The sequence below is a fragment of the Pseudopipra pipra genome, unplaced genomic scaffold (genome assembly GCF_036250125.1).
Source record: "Pseudopipra pipra isolate bDixPip1 unplaced genomic scaffold, bDixPip1.hap1 HAP1_SCAFFOLD_641, whole genome shotgun sequence".
NCBI classification, from domain to species: Eukaryota; Metazoa; Chordata; class Aves; order Passeriformes; family Pipridae; genus Pseudopipra; species Pseudopipra pipra.
The window spans coordinates 1-18,728 of NW_026991132.1; the positions used below are offsets into that span (position 1 = coordinate 1).

At 49.6% G+C, this 18,728-nt stretch overlaps 1 protein-coding gene across 1 annotated transcript; it reads left to right on the plus strand.

Moving 5' to 3' along the window:
- Window positions 1–1,060: 1,060 nt before the first annotated feature.
- LOC135408788 (A-kinase anchor protein 1, mitochondrial-like) lies at window positions 1,061–16,669 on the plus strand (the record flags this gene model as incomplete). Its single annotated transcript, XM_064643784.1, has 11 exons — window positions 1,061–1,432; window positions 1,730–2,359; window positions 4,321–4,454; window positions 4,821–4,947; window positions 5,398–5,528; window positions 6,325–6,502; window positions 6,968–7,118; window positions 7,748–7,815; window positions 8,715–8,788; window positions 9,216–9,270; window positions 16,549–16,669. Coding segments are annotated over 11 exons (2,041 nt in total), but the record flags the coding sequence as incomplete, so codon positions are not given.
- Between the last annotated feature and the right edge of the window lie 2,059 nt (window positions 16,670–18,728).

Consider the following 18,728-nt stretch of genomic DNA (forward strand, 5'->3'; position numbering starts at 1 on the left):
TGAGAGTCTTAGGGCCCGTTTGGAGAAAAGCCTGTGGTGTGTAAGCATTGTCAGACACGGGGGTTCTGCTTTCATTCCTGCCCAGTGAAAATATAAACTGAGTGTCCTTTGCACTCTTTGTTTTGGGGACGTGGGGAACTTCAGCTCTGTGTGCCAGCTGTAGGCTTTCCTGAAGGAAATGGGAAGGCCTCAGCCCTGCCTCATTTAACCTAGAGGAGGCTTGTAGATGGAGGAGCATGGCTGGGACATGAGTCCCAGTGGTGTCCAGGCAGGGAAGGGTTCACACGCTTTCTAGAGTGAAAGAGAAAGCTTTCAGCTCACAAGTCAGGAGTAGCAGCTGTCCATGTAGTAAACTTAACGTAGCATAAAGTGGTGGTCCACTGGTGTTATGAACCCAGCCTGCTCCTGGAGAGACTGCAGTGCTGGATGCTGTCCGTGTGTGTAGCCCTGACCTCTGTCTAGCAAAGGGGGGGCAGGGGAAAGAAGGTGAAATGGGTTTGAGTGGAAAGGGGGGGTAAGGTGAAACTGGTGACTGTAATGGTGAGAAATGTCCAGAGATCCTGGTCTTAGGTAAGGATCTCGTTCTGAGGTCTCCTGTAGAGCAGAGATGTGAATTTAAAAAGCAAATGGAAAACAAGCCTGTTCATGCTACTAGAGATACCTCAAGGTGTTTATGAAACTGAAGTCTTCCTGTTCCCTTCCCTGTGGCTATTGTAACATGTTTTCTGTTTCTCCTTCTAGGTATAACTGCTAAGGCTTTCTAAAATGCCTTTATGCTTGCGGAATTTCATCCCATATGCTGTACCTGGAGTGCTGGCACTTCTTGGCTGCTGGTGGATCTATTCCCATAGAAAAAAGCATGGAACCTATCAAGATGAACAAGCAGTGGCTACTGAAGAGCAGCAGGAAGAAGTGACAGAGCAGGATTCAGCGCCCAGAACAGAACCATGTGTTCCTCAAAGGCCACTCTCCTTGATGGAAGAGGAATGCACAGAGAACAAAACCTCGACCTCCCTGCTGACAGCAGGGTTGATGATGCCCTCTGTTATGTGTCACGCAGATGAGAGGCTGGATCTCTCACAAGACCTGCCAGTAACAACAAATCAGCCCAGCACCCTGGAGGACGACAGTGAAAATCCAGAAGAAATGGTACCTCAAGACAAAAACGGTGTCCCTGCTTGTGTTTCTCTCCCTTGGGAGTCTGCCTGTTCGGAGCAGCCAGGGGAAGAAGACGTGTCCAGGTCAGTTGCCAGTACTGTACCTGTGTGTCAGGAGGAGGAGGACACACAGCCAAAAGGAGAATTGAGAAGAGAGAAGATTAGAGGAGTGGGTTTGTGCAAGGAAGACATTGAGAAAATTGAGCAAGTGACAATCCCGATTGTTTCCAAGGTCAATTTGGCAGCAACTGAGGAAGTGCTGTCAGCTGCTGCAAGTGATGGGTCCACTCGGATCTGCCAAGCTGCTGCCAGTCGAGTTGAGACACCTCTGGCGACGGCACGTGTTGTTTCCTCTGATCAGATGCTTGCAGAGGAAGCTCCAGTAGCCAGGGAGAATGTTAAGAGGGATGCTGTGGTACCAACATCCCTGCAGGCAGAGGAGCAGGGTCAGAATGTAACACGTTCAAGCTGTTTAATACGCATCTGTTTACCCAGCCCTGAACACGGAGACACTAAAGACTGTTGGAAGAAGAACCCTGTATGCAGGGAGGGAGTGCTGCCTGCTTCTGTAGGTGATGGGTCCACTCAGCTCTGCGAGGCTGCTGCTAGCCAGGCTGAGACACCTCTGGAGATGGCAAGTGCTGTTTCCACTGATCAGACACTTGCAGAGGAAGCTCCAGCAGCTGATAAGAACACTGCTGGAAAGAAGGATGCTGCGGTACTGACATCCCCACAGACAGAAGAAGAGGATCAGAATGTTACATGTTCAAGCTGTTTAACACAAAGCCCCACTGAGGGAGCCACAAGAGACTGTCAGATGAAGACCTCTGTGTGCAGTGAGTCCCAGGGAGGTGGTCGGACTCCTGTGGAAAACCACAAAGGCTCTCCAGAAAAGTCACCTTTGATTAGGGAGGGCTCTGCGTGCAGCACATCCACATGTGAAGGTGGGGCATGCGTGGAGGGCCTGTTGCAGAACACAAGGCTGGCTGTTGCATCAGGCCAGCATTCAGAGTCACTGAGTGTATCTGCAACCCGAGATACAAGTGCTGGGCAGAGCTCTGGCCCGAGTGAAACTCAGCCTACTCTGAAGCTGCCTGAAGACAACGAAGTGCCATGCAGCAGTGGGGTACTGCGAGAGGATGGTCCAGACCTGTGTAATGACTGTAGCAAGGCAGCAGGAATAGATGGAGATTGCCCACAAGGTAAGCGATTTGAAAATCCTCTTACGCACACACGGTGAGCAAGCATTTTATGTGCTGTAACCCTCCTGCTTCAGAACAGGAGCAGATGAAATTTCATGTTTAATTTCCGCAGTAAATGACTATTTAGCCCTCAGGTGCAGGTGGGTCTGCATTTGCTTTCAGAATTCACATCTCTGTAGGATCCAGTGTTAGCTGGGTGATCTTCAGGGTCTACTGCAAAGGGGTGAGCAGACTGCTTCCTGTTCAGCACAAAGCTTCTTGTCTAAAGCTGAGCATGGTCTGGAGTAGCCCAGTGAGATGGACTGTGTCTGGATGTAGGCCAGGCTGCTGGACACCTTGCTGGTTTGAGACCTGCTTGTCCCAGTGGTTTCTGCTTTGGTTCCAGCAGCCTCTAGCAAGCCCTGGGCTCTTCTCTGTGTCTGTGAGCTGCTGCAGCAAGGAGCCATGAGGCAGCTTTCTGAGGTGCTGCAGGATGAACCAGGGAAGTGCTCTAATGAACTGCGATAAAATCAGTTGGTTGCAGACCAATTACCCTGAAGCCTTTTACTTGGAAGAGAAGGTGCATGCCAAGAAATCCCAAGAGGGAGCAGTGATCATGGAATTTCCCCATCTGTCTGTGTTGCTTTTGCCTTCTAGATCCTGGATGATGTGTGTGTGGCAGAATGCAAAGCTGTCTGAGCAAATGTTAACCTGTGTGACCTTGGGATGGATGTCGAAGTCCTTTATAAGACCCTGTGGTGCCAACAGCCCTTAATGACAGGGTGCCTTCTGTAATTGCTGCAGAGTAGTTGGAAGGCTGGTTGTTGGAAGACATGTGGATCGAGTTTGCCAGCAATTAAGGATTAAACCCACAGAACGTTTTCTTTAGTGAGAGTCACTATAGGAAGACGGTGGTTTTGCCTTGTTGTGAATGCTGGTGTGGCAAAAGGTACAAATGTGTTGTGGAGCCTGGTGGTGACAAGAGCTGAGACCTCAGCACCCAGACAGCTGATGGGCAGGGAGAGGGGACAGGGCAGGGAAGGGTGCTAATGTGGGATCAGAGGTCACGCAGCTGACCCTCCCACCCAGGCTTTGAGACTTCCATCCCCATCCTTGCCTTTCCAGGCATCTGTGCTGTGTTCTTAGTTAAGATGTGGCAAATGTGAAGCAGGTGTTGGGTTTATTTTTCTCTTTGGTCCTGCACTGGATGGCCTGAATACTTGCAGGTAAGTGAGGATCCTCACGCTTCTGCTTGTTAATGTGAGGGAAGGTTCAACCATGTGTCGCGCTGATTGTGTCTGGGATCTGACCAGGAGGAAGGTGTTTGAGTTTGTCCCCCTCCCACGTGGAAATGTCCCTGGTATCAGCCGGTGGTTTGGGAAGAAGCCGTAGCTAGGCTCTGGCACCTTGCTTCTTCAGGCATATGACAGACTTGGGCAAGAGGCAATCCCCTGCCACCACTAGCAGTGGATCACCCGTGGCACTCAGGTCCCTGTGCACCATCTGCTGGGGCAGGAGTGTAATGTCAGTGCAAAGAGCAGATGGATAGGTTGCACGTCCCTCCTCGCCTGCTGAACTCCCTGTGAAGAGCCCTGCCCAGGCCATGGGTAGAATGCAGAATTCCTTGGGCAGCAGCAGGCTCTTATTCAGGTTTTGGTAACTTTGACTTCTAGTGTCTTTGTCTCAGCTGCCGTATAAAAGGGCACTGTTTGAAGGGTGATGGCTCAACTTGGGCCGCTTCCTGTGGCGTTCCCAGAGCCGTGCAGGTTTTTTTCCAGGAACAGAAGGAAACTTTCAGTAGGCTGCATGTGACGGGAACCCTTTCTGACACACTGGAGAAGCTGATACAGGAACACCCCGAGTGAATGCATGGGAAGAGCTCTATGTAACCTCTCCATGAAATGATGTCTTTTCATGGCCTTGTGTCTGGGAGCTGGATTCTGGGGGTTGTCTTAATGCTGACACACGTGCACGTCTTGCAGGATTGGATGAACATGGTATGGATTTTGTGAGCAGCGGCTGTGCCATGAAGAAGGCAGTGACCCAGCAGAACACTAAGACAGGGAGAGAAACCAGCAAGTGCGATCACGTCATCCGGGAAATAGAGGTCCCAAAGGTAAGCAGCTGCTGGCCTGCATCCTGCCCTACACAGCCATCTTCTGGCTCTTCCTGTCCTGCTGTGGCTTGGTGCCATCCCAGGGACATCAACAACAGATGAGGGTTTAAGTGATTAGCTCCCGTTAGGACTCAGCAGGAGGGAAGAGCCAGGACAAACTGTAAACATGAGGCACTCAAGGCTGTTGCACTCATTATTCCTCATGGTCTTCCACCCCAATCTGTTGGTCTGATGCTTTGAAAGCATTCAGAAGGTTTTGAGGGTACACAGTTATTAAGAGCAGGTGATGAAATAAGCTGCAGAGAGCAGTGTTGTTTGATCAATAGTTCTCTTGCTGACTGTTGCTTTCTTGTCCCTTTCATAAAGGAATTAGTTGGCCACTTGATCGGCAGACAAGGAAAATTTATGAGCTTCCTGAGGCGGCGATCTGGTGCTAAAATCTATGTCTCGACACGGCCTTATTTCCATGACTCCCAGGTCTGTCACATCGAAGGTAAGTGGAAAGTCTCTTAATTCATTGTCTAATATGTACCTTGGGGGCCTTAATTAGGTGGGCAAGGAGTTTAAACAGGCTTAGTGCCTTTGAGTCCAATGCTTTACAAAGCTTTCTGTTGAGTGCTGTTACAGTAGAGGTCTGTGCCAGGTCACCTGTGCCTAGGCACGTGAACCCTCTGTTCTAGAGGTGAGAGAATGTGTTTTAACGTCTTCATCTGCTGTAGTTTAACCACACCATTTGTAGGATCACTTCAGGCCTTCAGGGGGAGCTATGGGATGTGTATCAGCTCCTGTTGGTCTCATACCGGGTTAGGTGGCCAATCTGCTAAACCAAGTTGTTGCTGTAGTGCAGAAGGCTTCTGGTAGCTGTATTAGTTCACGTGGCAAGGTTGGGGTTGTCCGCACCAAACCGGTGCTACAGACCTTCTGTGGGACTTTTGTCTTCCAGGTTTCCCGCATCAAGTAGAAAAAGTACTGAGGCTGATTGGCAACAAGTTCAAGGACCTGTGTCTCACCAACATCCATGGTCTACCTCCACCAGTCCCTCTGGCACTTCATTCCCTCCTTAGGACTGCCTGGGTGAGTTCCAGCTTGCAGGCTATGCCGATGTCGGGGTGGAAGGCTATTGCTGGTCACTGCCATTGTAGGATGCTGTATCCATGTGGCTGGCTCACAGATGCCCTCAAACCCAGCTTGATTTTGTGTGGCTGGTTGTTGTCCAGCTGATTTAACTGTTACTAAGTCAGGTTTTTCTGCCTGTTCTTCCATTAGTGTTCCCGTGCTGCCTGTAGTAACTGTGCACATAACTGTTTCCTTGGATGTGAAGATAGGCTTTATTCTGGAGAAGTGAATTTCTGCTGGGAAATTAAAGGCATTTTGGATGTATTCCAAGCGCAGTAATGCTCAGAAGGTGCCCAGCACAATGGCTCTCTAGCAGCCAGGGCAAATAGCTTTGAAGATGAGGCCTCTGTGACAAATCTTGGACAATCCCCATGAAGATTTCCTTGATGTTTAAAACCTCCACTGGTAGGGAATCCTGGCAAGTTGCGCAGTGTTGATAGTGCAGCATGGCTTGACCTGCATCATTCCGGACTCTGCTCACTGATCTCTTGGGTAAATAAGTCTTGCAGCTGCTCTGTGCTGATGGTCTTTTTGGGTATAAGATGGGCCCCAGCCCAAGTCTGATTCCCTTTAGGACAGCATGGAGTTAACAACGGGTAGCTTTGTGCTCCTGATCCAAAGCTGTCTTTAGAAGTGAAATGCTACAGTGCCATAGCTGTAAGCCTCAGGAGGTGCTGGTGGAACAGGGAGTTGCTGTGAATGAAGCTTGAGTTGCAGTGAACACTAATGAGAGCTTCTTTCCTCCCCATGACAGCTCTTCCTCCGGGATGGAGTCACTGTGGAGGTGGTTGTGGCGCACCAAGTCGATGCAGGGCGCATGTTCCTGCAGCAGCACACGCACCCCACTTCCCATGTCCTGCGGCGCCTTGACCAGCAGATGTATGTCTGCTACTCTCAACCTGAAATCCCAACCCTGCCAACTCCAGTAGCAGGCAAGTGACTGGGCTGCTCACAAACTGTTCACTTGGGAAACTTCGAGGGTCCTGTGAAATCCCGCTGCCCTGTGTCAGGCTTGGGAGGTTTCCCAGTGCATGAGATGTGATAGTTCGCTTGTTATTCTGTTTATTTGGGCTTTTTTTAATAGCTGAAGCCCAAGCTGTTGCTCTGTTCTTCCTTACCCCACTCATCCCTGAATACTTCTCCAGCCACGTAGTTGCACATTGAAATTCAGAAGGAGATAAGTCAGTCTTGGGTTCTTCTTATCTACCTGGCACCTGGTGTATTTTTGCTGACAAAGTGTGGAACTAGTCCCACATCTTGATAGTGTCACTGTCTGCACATGGTCTAAAGTGGAGGCTGCATCACGTGGAAAGGAGTTATTAGTCATAACTAATGCCTGAAGGGCTGATTTCTGGAAATCCACTGAGCTTTCTTCTCTGTACCCTTATGTTCTACAGTTGGTATTATCTGCGCAGCTCCAGGCCTGGATGGGGCATGGCTACGGGCTCAAGTTATCAGCTACTTTGAAGAGACCAGTGAAGTGGAACTCAGATACGTGGACTACGGAGGATATGACAAAGTGAAGGTCGACACACTCAGACAAATCAGGTCTCTAGCTCCTCTTCCATGGCCTGAGGCCATATCTGGCTCAAATCTTCATCAGAGGCATCTGTATTTGAATTCCTTCTAGGTTTTTCCCCAGCTGAAGTGGGAATTGGTAGAAGGGTTTGTCTCAGCAGCAGGGGTGGATTCCCTGGCAGCAGAGCAAGCTCTTGCAGGGCTTTATTGAAGGGGAGGGAAGAGGAAGTTGTGACTTCTGTCACTTCGGCATGGCAGCTGAGCAAAAGGATGCCTTTGGGAGGCCCCAGGGTGTAGTTAGTTGCTGAGCTAGGAATAAGATTGGGATTCTCTATGCTCCAGCCCCAGTGACTTGAAGAGCTCTATTGGATGAGGGTTTTCTTACACAAGCCCATGAAATACTTGATTGTGCCCAGAGGTGGGAGGAAAGCAGGCCAGCCTCCACGGTGGAGGTGGCTTTTGCTTGGAGCCCAGTCCAACCTGGCATGCTCATCAGACAATGGATTGCTGCTGCTTAGGTTGCTGGGAGGTTGTTTTTGACTGTCGCCAATTTTAAACTAAATCCCTGTTACAGCAATTGATTCATCAATGTCACCTTAAAGACTATGGGAGTGACTTAAAGCCCTGCTCTTATTCTGATGGGTTCTCTTTTCTTTAAGGTCTGACTTTTTATCGCTGCCTTTCCAAGGAGCAGAAGTTTTACTGGACAATGTGGTGCCTCTTCCAGGTAATGGAGCTCCTGACAAGTACTATTGGCGGTCCTCCTGCAGTGTCAATGGGTGCCAGCAGTGTGCAAGCAATGATTGTGCCTGAACCTTCCCTCTCCTATGGCAAGCTCGGCCCCTGGTGTGACTAGAGCAAGGACTGGAAAAAATGGATTTTATTCTTCTGAATGTGCCAGCGTGGCAGAACCTGTCAGGCTCCAGGGGAAAGATGATAGATGTCCCGGCCTTTTCCTGCTTGAAGGAGAGAGTGAATTACTCTCCCGAACAGCAAGCTGGCAGTGTATAAAGTGAAGTAGCTGTAACTACTCTGCCACCTTCTGTCATAAAGTAGCTGTAAATGTGGACTTAGTTTTAATGTGTTAAACCAATATCTGACGCTTTCCTACTGAAGTGACTGACGTGTATGGTTCTTTGTTCAAAATACCACCGTTCAAGCCCTGGCAGAATGTCATGGTGGTAGAGATGCCCGATGTCTGGGGGCCTAAAAAGCTGTCTTGTATGGAAGGGGCTTCTGTAGGAGCTGGGGGTCAGGTGGGTCGCTGAAGTCCTGAGGCCCTTGAGCTTAGTTTATTAAGGATCAAAATACTAATGACAGCTCAAAGGTACTGCAGATACGCACTTTTCTATCTTGAAAGCCTCCTAATTCATCAGCCACTTAAATTCATATTAGCTTGGCTAGTGGCTTTAGAAAGCACTTCATTCTTCCCTTCAGCAACACAGCAGGCATAATGCTTGTGTGATCTCCAGCTTAATAGACTGGTTTCAGCAAACACGTACAGCAGCAGTGGGTGAGGATTTTCTGGCCTAATGGATGTAGGAGGTCAGGCAAGATGAGCTTAATAGTACCTTCTGGCCTTTAAAGCCTGTGACTCTCATTTGTTTTCTCCTGCTCTTCCCCAAGATGAGGATCACTTCTCCCCTGAAGCTGACGCTGCTGTTGATGAGATGACCAGAGGCGCAGTCCTTGTGGCACAGGTATGTGGAGCTGTTGGGAAAAGTCTTGTTGCTGGTGGTGCTGCTGTGACTCTGCACCCCCCGTCCTGTGTGTGTGAAAACAGCAAAGCCAGAGCCTGGAAGTCTGGCTGCTGGGCAGGGTCTTGCTGAGAAATTGTGGTGCTGAGAACTTCCTTGTGTAGCAGCAGTTACTGCTCAGGGCTGTGTGGCTGGGAAGGGATGAGTATTCCCGCTTGTGAGTGATGTGGGCAGAAAGCCAGGGTATGGATTTCAGTGATGAAAGTCAACTTGCCCACAGGGTGTTCCAGCTGCTGCCTGGGGGTAGGAGCTGCATTTCCTGCAGCCTGCGCATAGGAAGGGGTGTCTGATAGGGAGTGAATGATGCTGGCCTTGCATCCTTCATGGCTCACACCAGGACTGCTGCCCACTCTGTTTTTTGTGTTTCCAGGTCACAAATTACGATAGTGCAACAGTGCATCCTCCCACTGCTGGCGTGTCTGGCGGTGGGAGTGCTCCATGTTCTCACAAGTAAAGGAGCAGTTTTCTAAGCAGGGTATTAGCAGAAAACACACAGAACAGCAAGTCTGGAAATCCTTACAAGACCTGCGACCACCCAGGTTCAGCTCCACCAAAAGCAGGAGGCTCGCACGTTGAGGATGAAACCAGCCAAGCTTTATATCGTGTCTGTTCCTGAGAAGCTCTGGGTGTTCTCTGCAGGCCGAGGAAACTCTTATGTTTTGCTAAAAGAATAAAAAAACAAAGTTGAGAACGTGCTTCCTGTTTGTTTTCTGAATTGCCTGGAAGCATCCCTGGCTAATCCATCATCCTGAGACCGTGGAAAAGTGAGTAATGGCCCCTGCTTTGGCTTGTCTATGCTGCCTGCGAGTTTATAGACTTCTCTGTCACCTGTCTCTGTTCCAGGCTGAAGCATCTGAGGTGTTTAGCAACTTGGGTTGGAGCTGGTGGGTACCATGCCTTCTCCCTGACACCCAGCCTGGGCTTTCCTAGCCCTGTAGTGCTTTTCCTGAGGTGGATGCGTGCCAGAAGCTTTCCTCCTTTTGCTGAATCAAGAACATAGAAAAGCTGCCACAGATTCCGAGGTGAGTATTTTGGTGTGTAAAACCAGGGTTGGCTGTTTATGAAGGTGTTCTCCATCCCTGTGGAGAGCAGGAGGTGACAGGAGCTGTGCTGTAGCTGTGACTAGCAGGGTTTCAGCCTTCCCCTGGGAGAGGGGAGATGGGATCAAAGGGGCTGGCTGGTTTGTGTAGTTCATGTCCCACCTTCAAAGCTCTGTGTGTTGCTCCTTCCCAGGAGGCCACTAGAGTTCGGTGGTCTTTAAGCATGAGAACAGGGACCCTCAGCTCCTGAGCCGAGCTGGGTGAGCCAAGCGTGGCGCTCGTTGCCTGTCCCACATTGGAGCATTGGGAGCGGTGGGAGAGCAGCAGATGGCACTCGAGCCTGAGCTGAGCATCGCCGCCGGCTGCTGCTCTGGGTGGTTTCCGCAATGGAAGCGCAGCTATTCCGGCTCTCAGTCCTTGAAGGAATACATGTGTAATCTTGAGCCATAAGATGCGGCTGTAGGACCTTGATTTACATGCTTTGGACGTTCGTCTCTGGTCGCAGGTCCAGATTGTATCTCTGCTTGTGCCGATTTGTCCTTACCCAGCGTCTGCACTTGAGATGATAACGAAAAAGTGTTCCTTTTCCCTTGCAGAGGCTGACCCCTGATTTGCTTGGGTTTTCCCCCGGTGCCTGTGCCTTTCCGCACACAGCTACCCCAGAGCACAGAACCAAGATTACTTCTTCAATCAGATAATTTCTTTCTCACCCCGAACCAAACTGAAGTGAGCAAATTGTGCTCGTGCTGAGAAATGGACTTGTGGATACTGAAAAGCACAGCTCGGTGTCGTTTTATTGCAGTCATTTTTACAGATGACAGTTGAGGCTGGGCAGTTGTGGAAAGGTTTTTCTTTCCCTCCAGCCATGCCTCTGCGGTGGTGTCTTTTTGTTCTGAAGTGATTTTTGAGTGGTAGAGAGGAGCCACTTTCTGAACATGACCCATGTGGAAGTTGGTTTTGAAACTGCAGAATTAGCATTTGGGCACACTTTGGAATGGGAGTCAGTGCTGCACCTTAGAACAAGGGAGCAGGGGCTACACCAGGGGTATTTTTTCTTCCTTTTTGTCTCTGTGGTGGCGTGCTTCACTGTGGAATACCCCAGGTAATTCCTTCATGGAAAATAATTTGTAAGAACTTGGTTTCTCTGGTTTAAAAGACTCGTATGTTTTGTGTGCCTTGGTCTCCTCTGCCCCCCCCTTCACATAAATGCCCCTTTGTAATTTTTATTGCTTACATGTGTTCTTTGAGGGGGAGCAAACCAGATCAATTTGGCGTGTTTTTGTCAAGGGTAATCTCCTAGTCCTTCTAACATTTTAGTTTTAGCAGTCTAATGCGGATTGGCTTTGTGTTCTGCAGTTCTCCCTTGGTGTGGTGTTGCCAAGTCAGTTGACAAAACAAAGCAGAAAAGAAAAAGCAGCCCCAAACCCAACTGAAGGAAGGTGCAGGTGTCAGGAGCAGCAGGTGAAGGTCTGATGAGGCGTGCTGGCTGTCTCTTGTGCAGCCTCCAGAGCATGCAGATAAGGGTTGACGCGCAGTTTTGGCTGTAGAGGCAGCACCTAGAGACTAAGAGGGAGCTCCCTGAGCACCAGTGGAGGTTGTTGCCTAGAAGATGATGGAGGAGGTGTACAGAAGAGATGTTTTCCTCCCCTCTTCTGTCTCCTGTTCCAGAGCAGTTCTGGATGAGCCGGTGTGCTGAATGATAAGCCTGAGAAATGAGGGATTAATAATTCAGTGATTTAAAAAGAATATAAACTGACAACAAAAGCTATCTTGTTGATTTCCCCTTTCTTTTTCCTCAGATTGACCCTAAAGTTGCATTTCCCCAACGAGTGGTACAAAAGCACTTTCTGAAGTATGCTTCTGCATCGGAGACACCTTTCTAGCGAAGTGGTGTCTGTAATAGAGGATTCACAGGGAGACACTCCTTGGCTGAGGAAACCGTGAATGGTGAAATGATGGAGCAGGAAGGTGATAGGATAGAATATGCATTAAGGAGCTTGATAATCAGATAGGGTTAATGTTAACTACTGAGTGTAACCTGTGATGAGTTGTGTGGCAGGAGTGATGAGCTCGGGGGTGATCAGTGCCCTTTGGGAGGGTCGCTGGTGGTCGATGTTAGTGTATACAGGTGCTTCTTGGTGATTTCTGAAGCATCAGTAAAGAACCTGCTGCAGTTTAACTAGGCTGATACTTGTGTTGTAAACCGAGCGTAACATAGCAACTCTTTGGGGTCCTGCTTTGGCTGAGAAGTGGTTGCTTACGTCATAATATACCACCAAAGAGAGAGGTGTATGGGAAGGCTGTACAGCCTGGTTGGTGCTCAGGAGTGTGCAGTGCAGGAGTGTGCAGTGCAGGACCCTGCAGCCTGCGGATGCGAGCACCAATTCAGCTTTCAATGAAAACACACCCGATGCAAGGGTAGGTCAAATAAGTCTGTTTCTGTGCAGTAATTGATTTTTAAAGGTATGGCCTGCAGTTCTTAAGGTTTTTGTCAAGTCCTGTTCCTATGCCTCCTGTAAGGCAGGGCATGTGCTACTGATTATTTTTAGCATGGAAAATTTGAAGAGCCCACGTGGTCCCATTTAGTTTGAACTCTGCCAACCTTGTCCAGTTCTCTTTCACCCAGATAGGATTTATTTCCTGAGTGCTCTATCACTAACTGTAGGGTCTGCATGGAGTCATCCTGGCTCTGCAGTTGAAGCTGCATTTACAGTTTAGCTGCCTGCTTGTTTGCTGTGTGATCCTTCAGGACGGTCTTAAATTCCAGCCTCGATTTCCACTGCTTTTGGGGTTTGGAAGCATAACCTCTCAAGTGCTGGGGCAGAAGGCAAGCAGAAGAGGCAGGGACCGGCAACGCTGTGGGGAACGTCCCTGCAGGGCATGGGGGCTCCATCATTTGGAAACTATCCTTGTCTCTCTGCTTCCAGAGACTGGAAGCAGCTTGCCCCCAGAACAGACCTTCCTGTGTGTGGAAAGCCCTGGAAAGCTGGAGCAAGTGCCTGCTCCTCTCGGACCTTGAGAATGAATTATCTGGCTTCTCTGTGAACCTCGTGCTGCAAACATTTCTAACCTTATACGCATGTGTCTTCTGAAGGGTTGTTTGTGCTGGCGAGAGGAGCGAGGTGGCTTAAAACTGCTCTGGGATCTGAGTGCGAGCAAGTAGAATAAGTTGACTGTCCTTGCCTTTCTTTTGTAAGGTAGGCGAGTGTGTGGGTTCAGTGCTGTCCTCACCCCCCTGATCTTTACCCGGAGTTTTCCATAAATCAAGTCGGGATACAGATTTGGAGAACGAACTGACCCCTATTCTCCCCTTGGTGTCTTAATCCTATCCTGACCTGCTGTGGGGATTATTTAGCAAGTTGGAAAAGCCTCATGCCCTCACTGCAGCTCCCTGTGCCTTGATACAAGGTGTGACATTTAGAGTGGATTCCTGACATGCCAGGAGGCAGAAGTGGAAGTGGCTCATGGTGCGGGGCAAGCAATGTACAGTGTGCGAGCTCTGCACTATTTGTGGTGCAGGCCCGTGTGGAGCCCTGCATGTTGGGGGATGGCAGCGGTGCATCCAGTGTTCACGCTGGTTCTGGCTTCTCCGGGCAGCCTGTCTGTGGCCCACAGCCTCCGGAGCTGCCGCGCTTCCCCAGCTGGCTCCTCCTGCCTGGAGCGCGCAGGACTGCTGGGCAGGGCCCCTCAGTTTGGCGCTGCTGAAGGCCATGTGATTTGACAAGTTGCCATGTTCTGTTCTGCTGCTGGCAGGAGAATCCCAGGCTTGTTTCCCCCCATGTGTTTAAATGATCCCTTTGCTCCTGCGGTCCTGAACTGGCTGTCGAGTTGGCAATGGAGAGAGGGTTTTGTCGCTTTTAAACCTGTTGGAAAAATGGATGTGGGCTGGAGGAGCTCCCCTGTGGAAGAAATGAGAGAGAAGTATGTGCTGCATCTTACAGTGGTTGTGTTGAGCTGGTTAAAAATCAGCTGTCTTGAAGGCATCACATGAAAGTGGTGTTGTGACCAGCATATTAATATCAGGCCACCAAAGTCTTCCTGTCGTGTTTATGCAAGGAGATGTTTGTTAATGCTAGCTGTCCCCTGGCCAGCCCAGTGCTTTAGGATGTCTGCTGGTGTCTTGTGCAGAGCCGCTGCCTTTTGTCCCTTTCTAGCTGATGGAAGGATGTGGAATTCCCATTTCAGACAGCACTGGTAGTATAATGCAGCTCTTGCTGAAACTAGTCAAATTAAAAGCATGAAATGAAATGAGCTTTGCAAGGGGCAGTCGGCTAACCCACCATCCCCACTGATCTAAGCATCACAGAGTGGAGATCTTTAACTTAAATGATATTCATGTTTGAAAGGACTCTTGGAACTGCTTTGTCTGCCAGGCTTTGGGATGGGCCTGGCCCTCCGTGGGGCACCCTGCTACTGTCCCCTGTGCTGCAGGATTGTGTGGGACCATTGTTTGTAGAGTTGGTGCAACTTACTAGGGAATGGGATAATAATAGGGCTGTTTAATCAGGGAAGCTTGCTGGGAATGGACTTGTGAGCTACTTTAATTTGAGTTTGTGGTGCGCTGTGAGGCAGCTTGTGGGGTGGTTCTGCATGAATTACAGCAACTTTGGCAGGCAGCAGATGAGTACTCGCAGTCACTCACAGTGTGCCATTGTGCTGGAGAGCAGAAATGGGGATCTTCTGTTTCAGGAACGTATGTACAGGCTTCACCCTTTCCACTTAGCAAGTTCCAAAACCCAAACATCCAAATTACCGCATAGATTTATTGTGTTGTTTCGGTTTTTAATTCCAAGTCTCAGATGTTGCTGTCAACTGGAAGTTCATCCTCAGCAATGAGCCCCGCTGTCTGACTGGAAGGAACTTGGGTTTAAGAGGCATCACGCATGAGTGTCACAGGGTGAACAAGACTCTAGTTTCCTGTGTAGATCAACATTTGTTGATATGCTGGAGATGTTACTGGACTTCTTAAATCATGTCTGCAGCTGAGCTTTGATTTGAGGTTGAGCAAGACATTTTGTAGTCCCTGTTCCTGCTGTTCATTTCTTTACTTGCCTTGGCCAGGTTGGACTTGGAGCGAGCCGCTCTAGTGGAAGGTGTCCCTGCCTGTGACAAGGGGTTGGAACTGCATGAGCCTTAAGGCCCCTTCCAACCCAAACCGTTCTGTGACTTTAAGACTGTATGCCTCTACAGCAAGCAATACAGAAGCAGGCTGGTGTCCAAGCTAGCTTGGGTGAAGTTGTGTGTTTGTTCCTGTGGGATAGGAGCTTGTGGCTGAGGAGGTGAGAAATCTGGAGCGTATATTAAATGCTCCAGGTCTCGGATGCTCGGTTTGGTCTGAGGGAGGCATGGTTTTGTCCTTAGCTAGGGTGTAATCAGCTGCTGTGAAAATCAGGGCCCTGAAGGAGGTATCTGGAAGGAGGCTTGCTCTGATGACAAAAGGTGTTTTCTGGTCGAGACAGACGAAGCATAGTTGAGAGACTGACTTGGTTGTCTTATCTTTTATACTTCTGAAGAGGAACTAGATAATACAGTTTTCCAGTGGGTGGTTCCCATCTCCAGGACTTTATCTCCTGCAAACAATCTTTATCTTTGTTGCTTACTGGTGAGAGTCTTAGGCCCGTTTGGAGAAAAGCCTGTGGTGTGTAAGCATTGTCAGACACGGGGGTTCTGCTTTCATTCCTGCCCAGTGAAAATATAAACTGAGTGTCCTTTGCACTCTTTGTTTTGGGGACGTGGGGAACTTCAGCTCTGTGTGCCAGCTGTAGGCTTTCCTGAAGGAAATGGGAAGGCCTCAGCCCTGCCTCATTTAACCTAGAGGAGGCTTGTAGATGGAGGAGCATGGCTGGGACATGAGTCCCAGTGGTGTCCAGGCAGGAAGGGTTCACACGCTTTCTAGAGTGAAAGAGAAAGCTTTCAGCTCACAAGTCAGGAGTAGCAGCTGTCCATGTAGTAAACTTAACGTAGCATAAAGTGGTGGTCCACTGGTGTTATGAACCCAGCCTGCTCCTGGAGAGACTGCAGTGCTGGATGCTGTCCGTGTGTGTAGCCCTGACCTCTGTCTAGCAAAGGGGGGGCAGGGGAAAGAAGGTGAAATGGGTTTGAGTGGAAAGGGGGGGTAAGGTGAAACTGGTGACTGTAATGGTGAGAAATGTCCAGAGATCCTGGTCTTAGGTAAGGATCTCGTTCTGAGGTCTCCTGTAGAGCAGAGATGTGATTTAAAAAGCAAATGGAAAACAAGCCTGTTCATGCTACTAGAGATACCTCAAGGTGTTTATGAAACTGAAGTCTTCCTGTTCCCTTCCCTGTGGCTATTGTAACATGTTTTCTGTTTCTCCTTCTAGGTATAACTGCTAAGGCTTTCTAAAATGCCTTTATGCTTGCGGAATTTCATCCCATATGCTGTACCTGTACTGCTGGCACTTCTTGGCTGCTGGTGGATCTATTCCCATAGAAAAAAGCATGGAACCTATCAAGATGAACAAGCAGTGGCTACTGAAGAGCAGCAGGAAGAAGTGACAGAGCAGGATTCAGCGCCCAGAACAGAACCATGTGTTCCTCAAAGGCCACTCTCCTTGATGGAAGAGGAATGCACAGAGAACAAAACCTCGACAACCTCCCTGCTGACAGCAGGGTTGATGATGCCCTCTGTTATGTGTCACGCAGATGAGAGGCTGGATCTCTCACAAGACCTGCCAGTAACAACAAATCAGCCCAGCACCCTGGAGGACGACAGCGAAAAACTAGAAGAAATGGTATCTCAAGACAAAACGGTGTCGGAGAGGTGGTCGGACTCCTGTGGAAAACCACAAAGGCTCTCCAGAAAAGTCACCTTTGGTTAGGGAGGGCTCTGCGTGCAGCACATCCACATGTGAAGGTGGGCATGTGTGGAGGGCCTGTTGCAGAACACAAGGCTGGCTGTTGCATCAGGCCAGCATTCAGAGTCACTGAGTGTATCTGCAACCCGAGATACAAGTGCTGGGCAGAGCTCTGGCCCGAGTGAAACTCAGCCTACTCTGAAGCTGCCTGAAGACAACAAAGTGCCATGCAGCAGTGGGGGTACTGCGAGGATGGTCCAGACCTGTGTAATGACTGTAGCAAGGCAGCAGGAATAGATGGAGATTGCCCACAAGGTAAGCGATTTGAAAATCCTCTTACGCACACACGGTGAGCAAGCATTTTATGTGCTGTAACCTCCTGCTTCAGAACAGGAGCAGATGAAATTTCATGTTTAATTTCCGCAGTAAATGACTGTTTAGCCCTCAGGTGCAGGTGGGTCTGCATTTGCTTTCAGAATTCACATCTCTGTAGGATCCAGTGTTAGCTGGGTGATCTTCAGGGTCTACTGCAAAGGGGTGAGCAGACTGCTTCCTGTTCAGCACAAAGCTTCTTGTCTAAAGCTGAGCATGGTCTGGAGTAGCCCAGTGAGATGGACTGTGTCTGGATGTAGGCCAGGCTGCTGGACACCTTGCTGGTTTGAGACCTGCTTGTCCCAGTGGTTTCTGCTTTGGTTCCAGCAGCCTCTAGCAAGCCCTGGGCTCTTCTTGTCTGTGAGCTGCTGCAGCAAGGAGCCATGAGGCAGCTTTCTGAGTGCTGCAGGATGAACCAGGGAAGTGCTCTAATGAACTGCGATAAAATCAGTTGGTTGCAGACCAATTACCCTGAAGCCTTTTACTTGGAAGAGAAGGTGCATGCCAAGAAATCCCAAGAGGGAGCAGTGATCATGGAATTTCCCCATCTGTCTGTGTTGCTTTTGCCTTCTAGATCCTGGATGATGTGTGTGTGGCAGAATGCAAAGCTGTCTGAGCAAATGTTAACCTGTGTGACCTTGGGATGGATGTCGAAGTCCTTTATAAGACCCTGTGGTGCCAACAGCCCTTAATGGCAGGGTGCCTTCTGTAATTGCTGCAGAGTAGTTGGAAGGCTGGTTGTTGGAAGACATGTGGATCGAGTTTGCCAGCAATTAAGGGGTAAACCCACAGAACGTTTTCTTTAGTGAGAGTCACTATAGGAAGACGGTGGTTTTGCCTTGTTGTGAATGCTGGTGTGGCAAAAGGTACAAATGTGTTGTGGAGCCTGGTGGTGACAAGAGCTGAGACCTCAGCAGCCAGACAGCTGATGGGCAGGGAAAGGTGCTAATGTGGGATCAGAGGTCACGCAGCTGACCCTCCACCCAGGCTTTGAGACTTCCATCCCCATCCTTGCCTTTCCAGGCATCTGTGCTGTGTTCTTAGTTAAGATGTGGCAAATGTGAAGCAGGTGTTGGGTTTATTTTTCTCTTTGGTCCTGCACTGGATGGCCTGAACACTTGCAGGTAAGTGAGGATCCTCACGCTTCTGCTTGTTAATGTGAGGGAAGGTTCAACCATGTGTCGCGCTGATTGTGTCTGGGATCTGACCAGGAGGAAGGTGTTCGAGTTTGTCCCCCTCCCACGTGGAAATGTCCCTGGTATCAGCCGGTGGTTTGGGAAGAAGCCCTAGCTAGGCTCTGGCACCTTGCTTCTTCAGGCATATGACAGACTTGGGCAAGAGGCAATCCCCTGCCACCACTAGCAGTGGATCACCCGTGGCACTCAGGTCCCTGTGCACCATCTACTGGGGCAGGAGTGTAATGTCAGTGCAAAGAGCAGATGGATAGGTTGCACGTCCCTCCTCGCCTGCTGAACTCCCTGTGAAGAGCCCTGCCCAGGCCATGGGTAGAATGCAGAATTCCTTGGGCAGCAGCAGGCTCTCATTCAGGTTTTGGTAACTTTGACTTCTAGTGTCTTTGTCTCAGCTGCCGTATAAAAGGGCACTGTTTGAAGGGTGATGGCTCAACTTGGGCCGCTTCCCTGTGGCGTTCCCAGA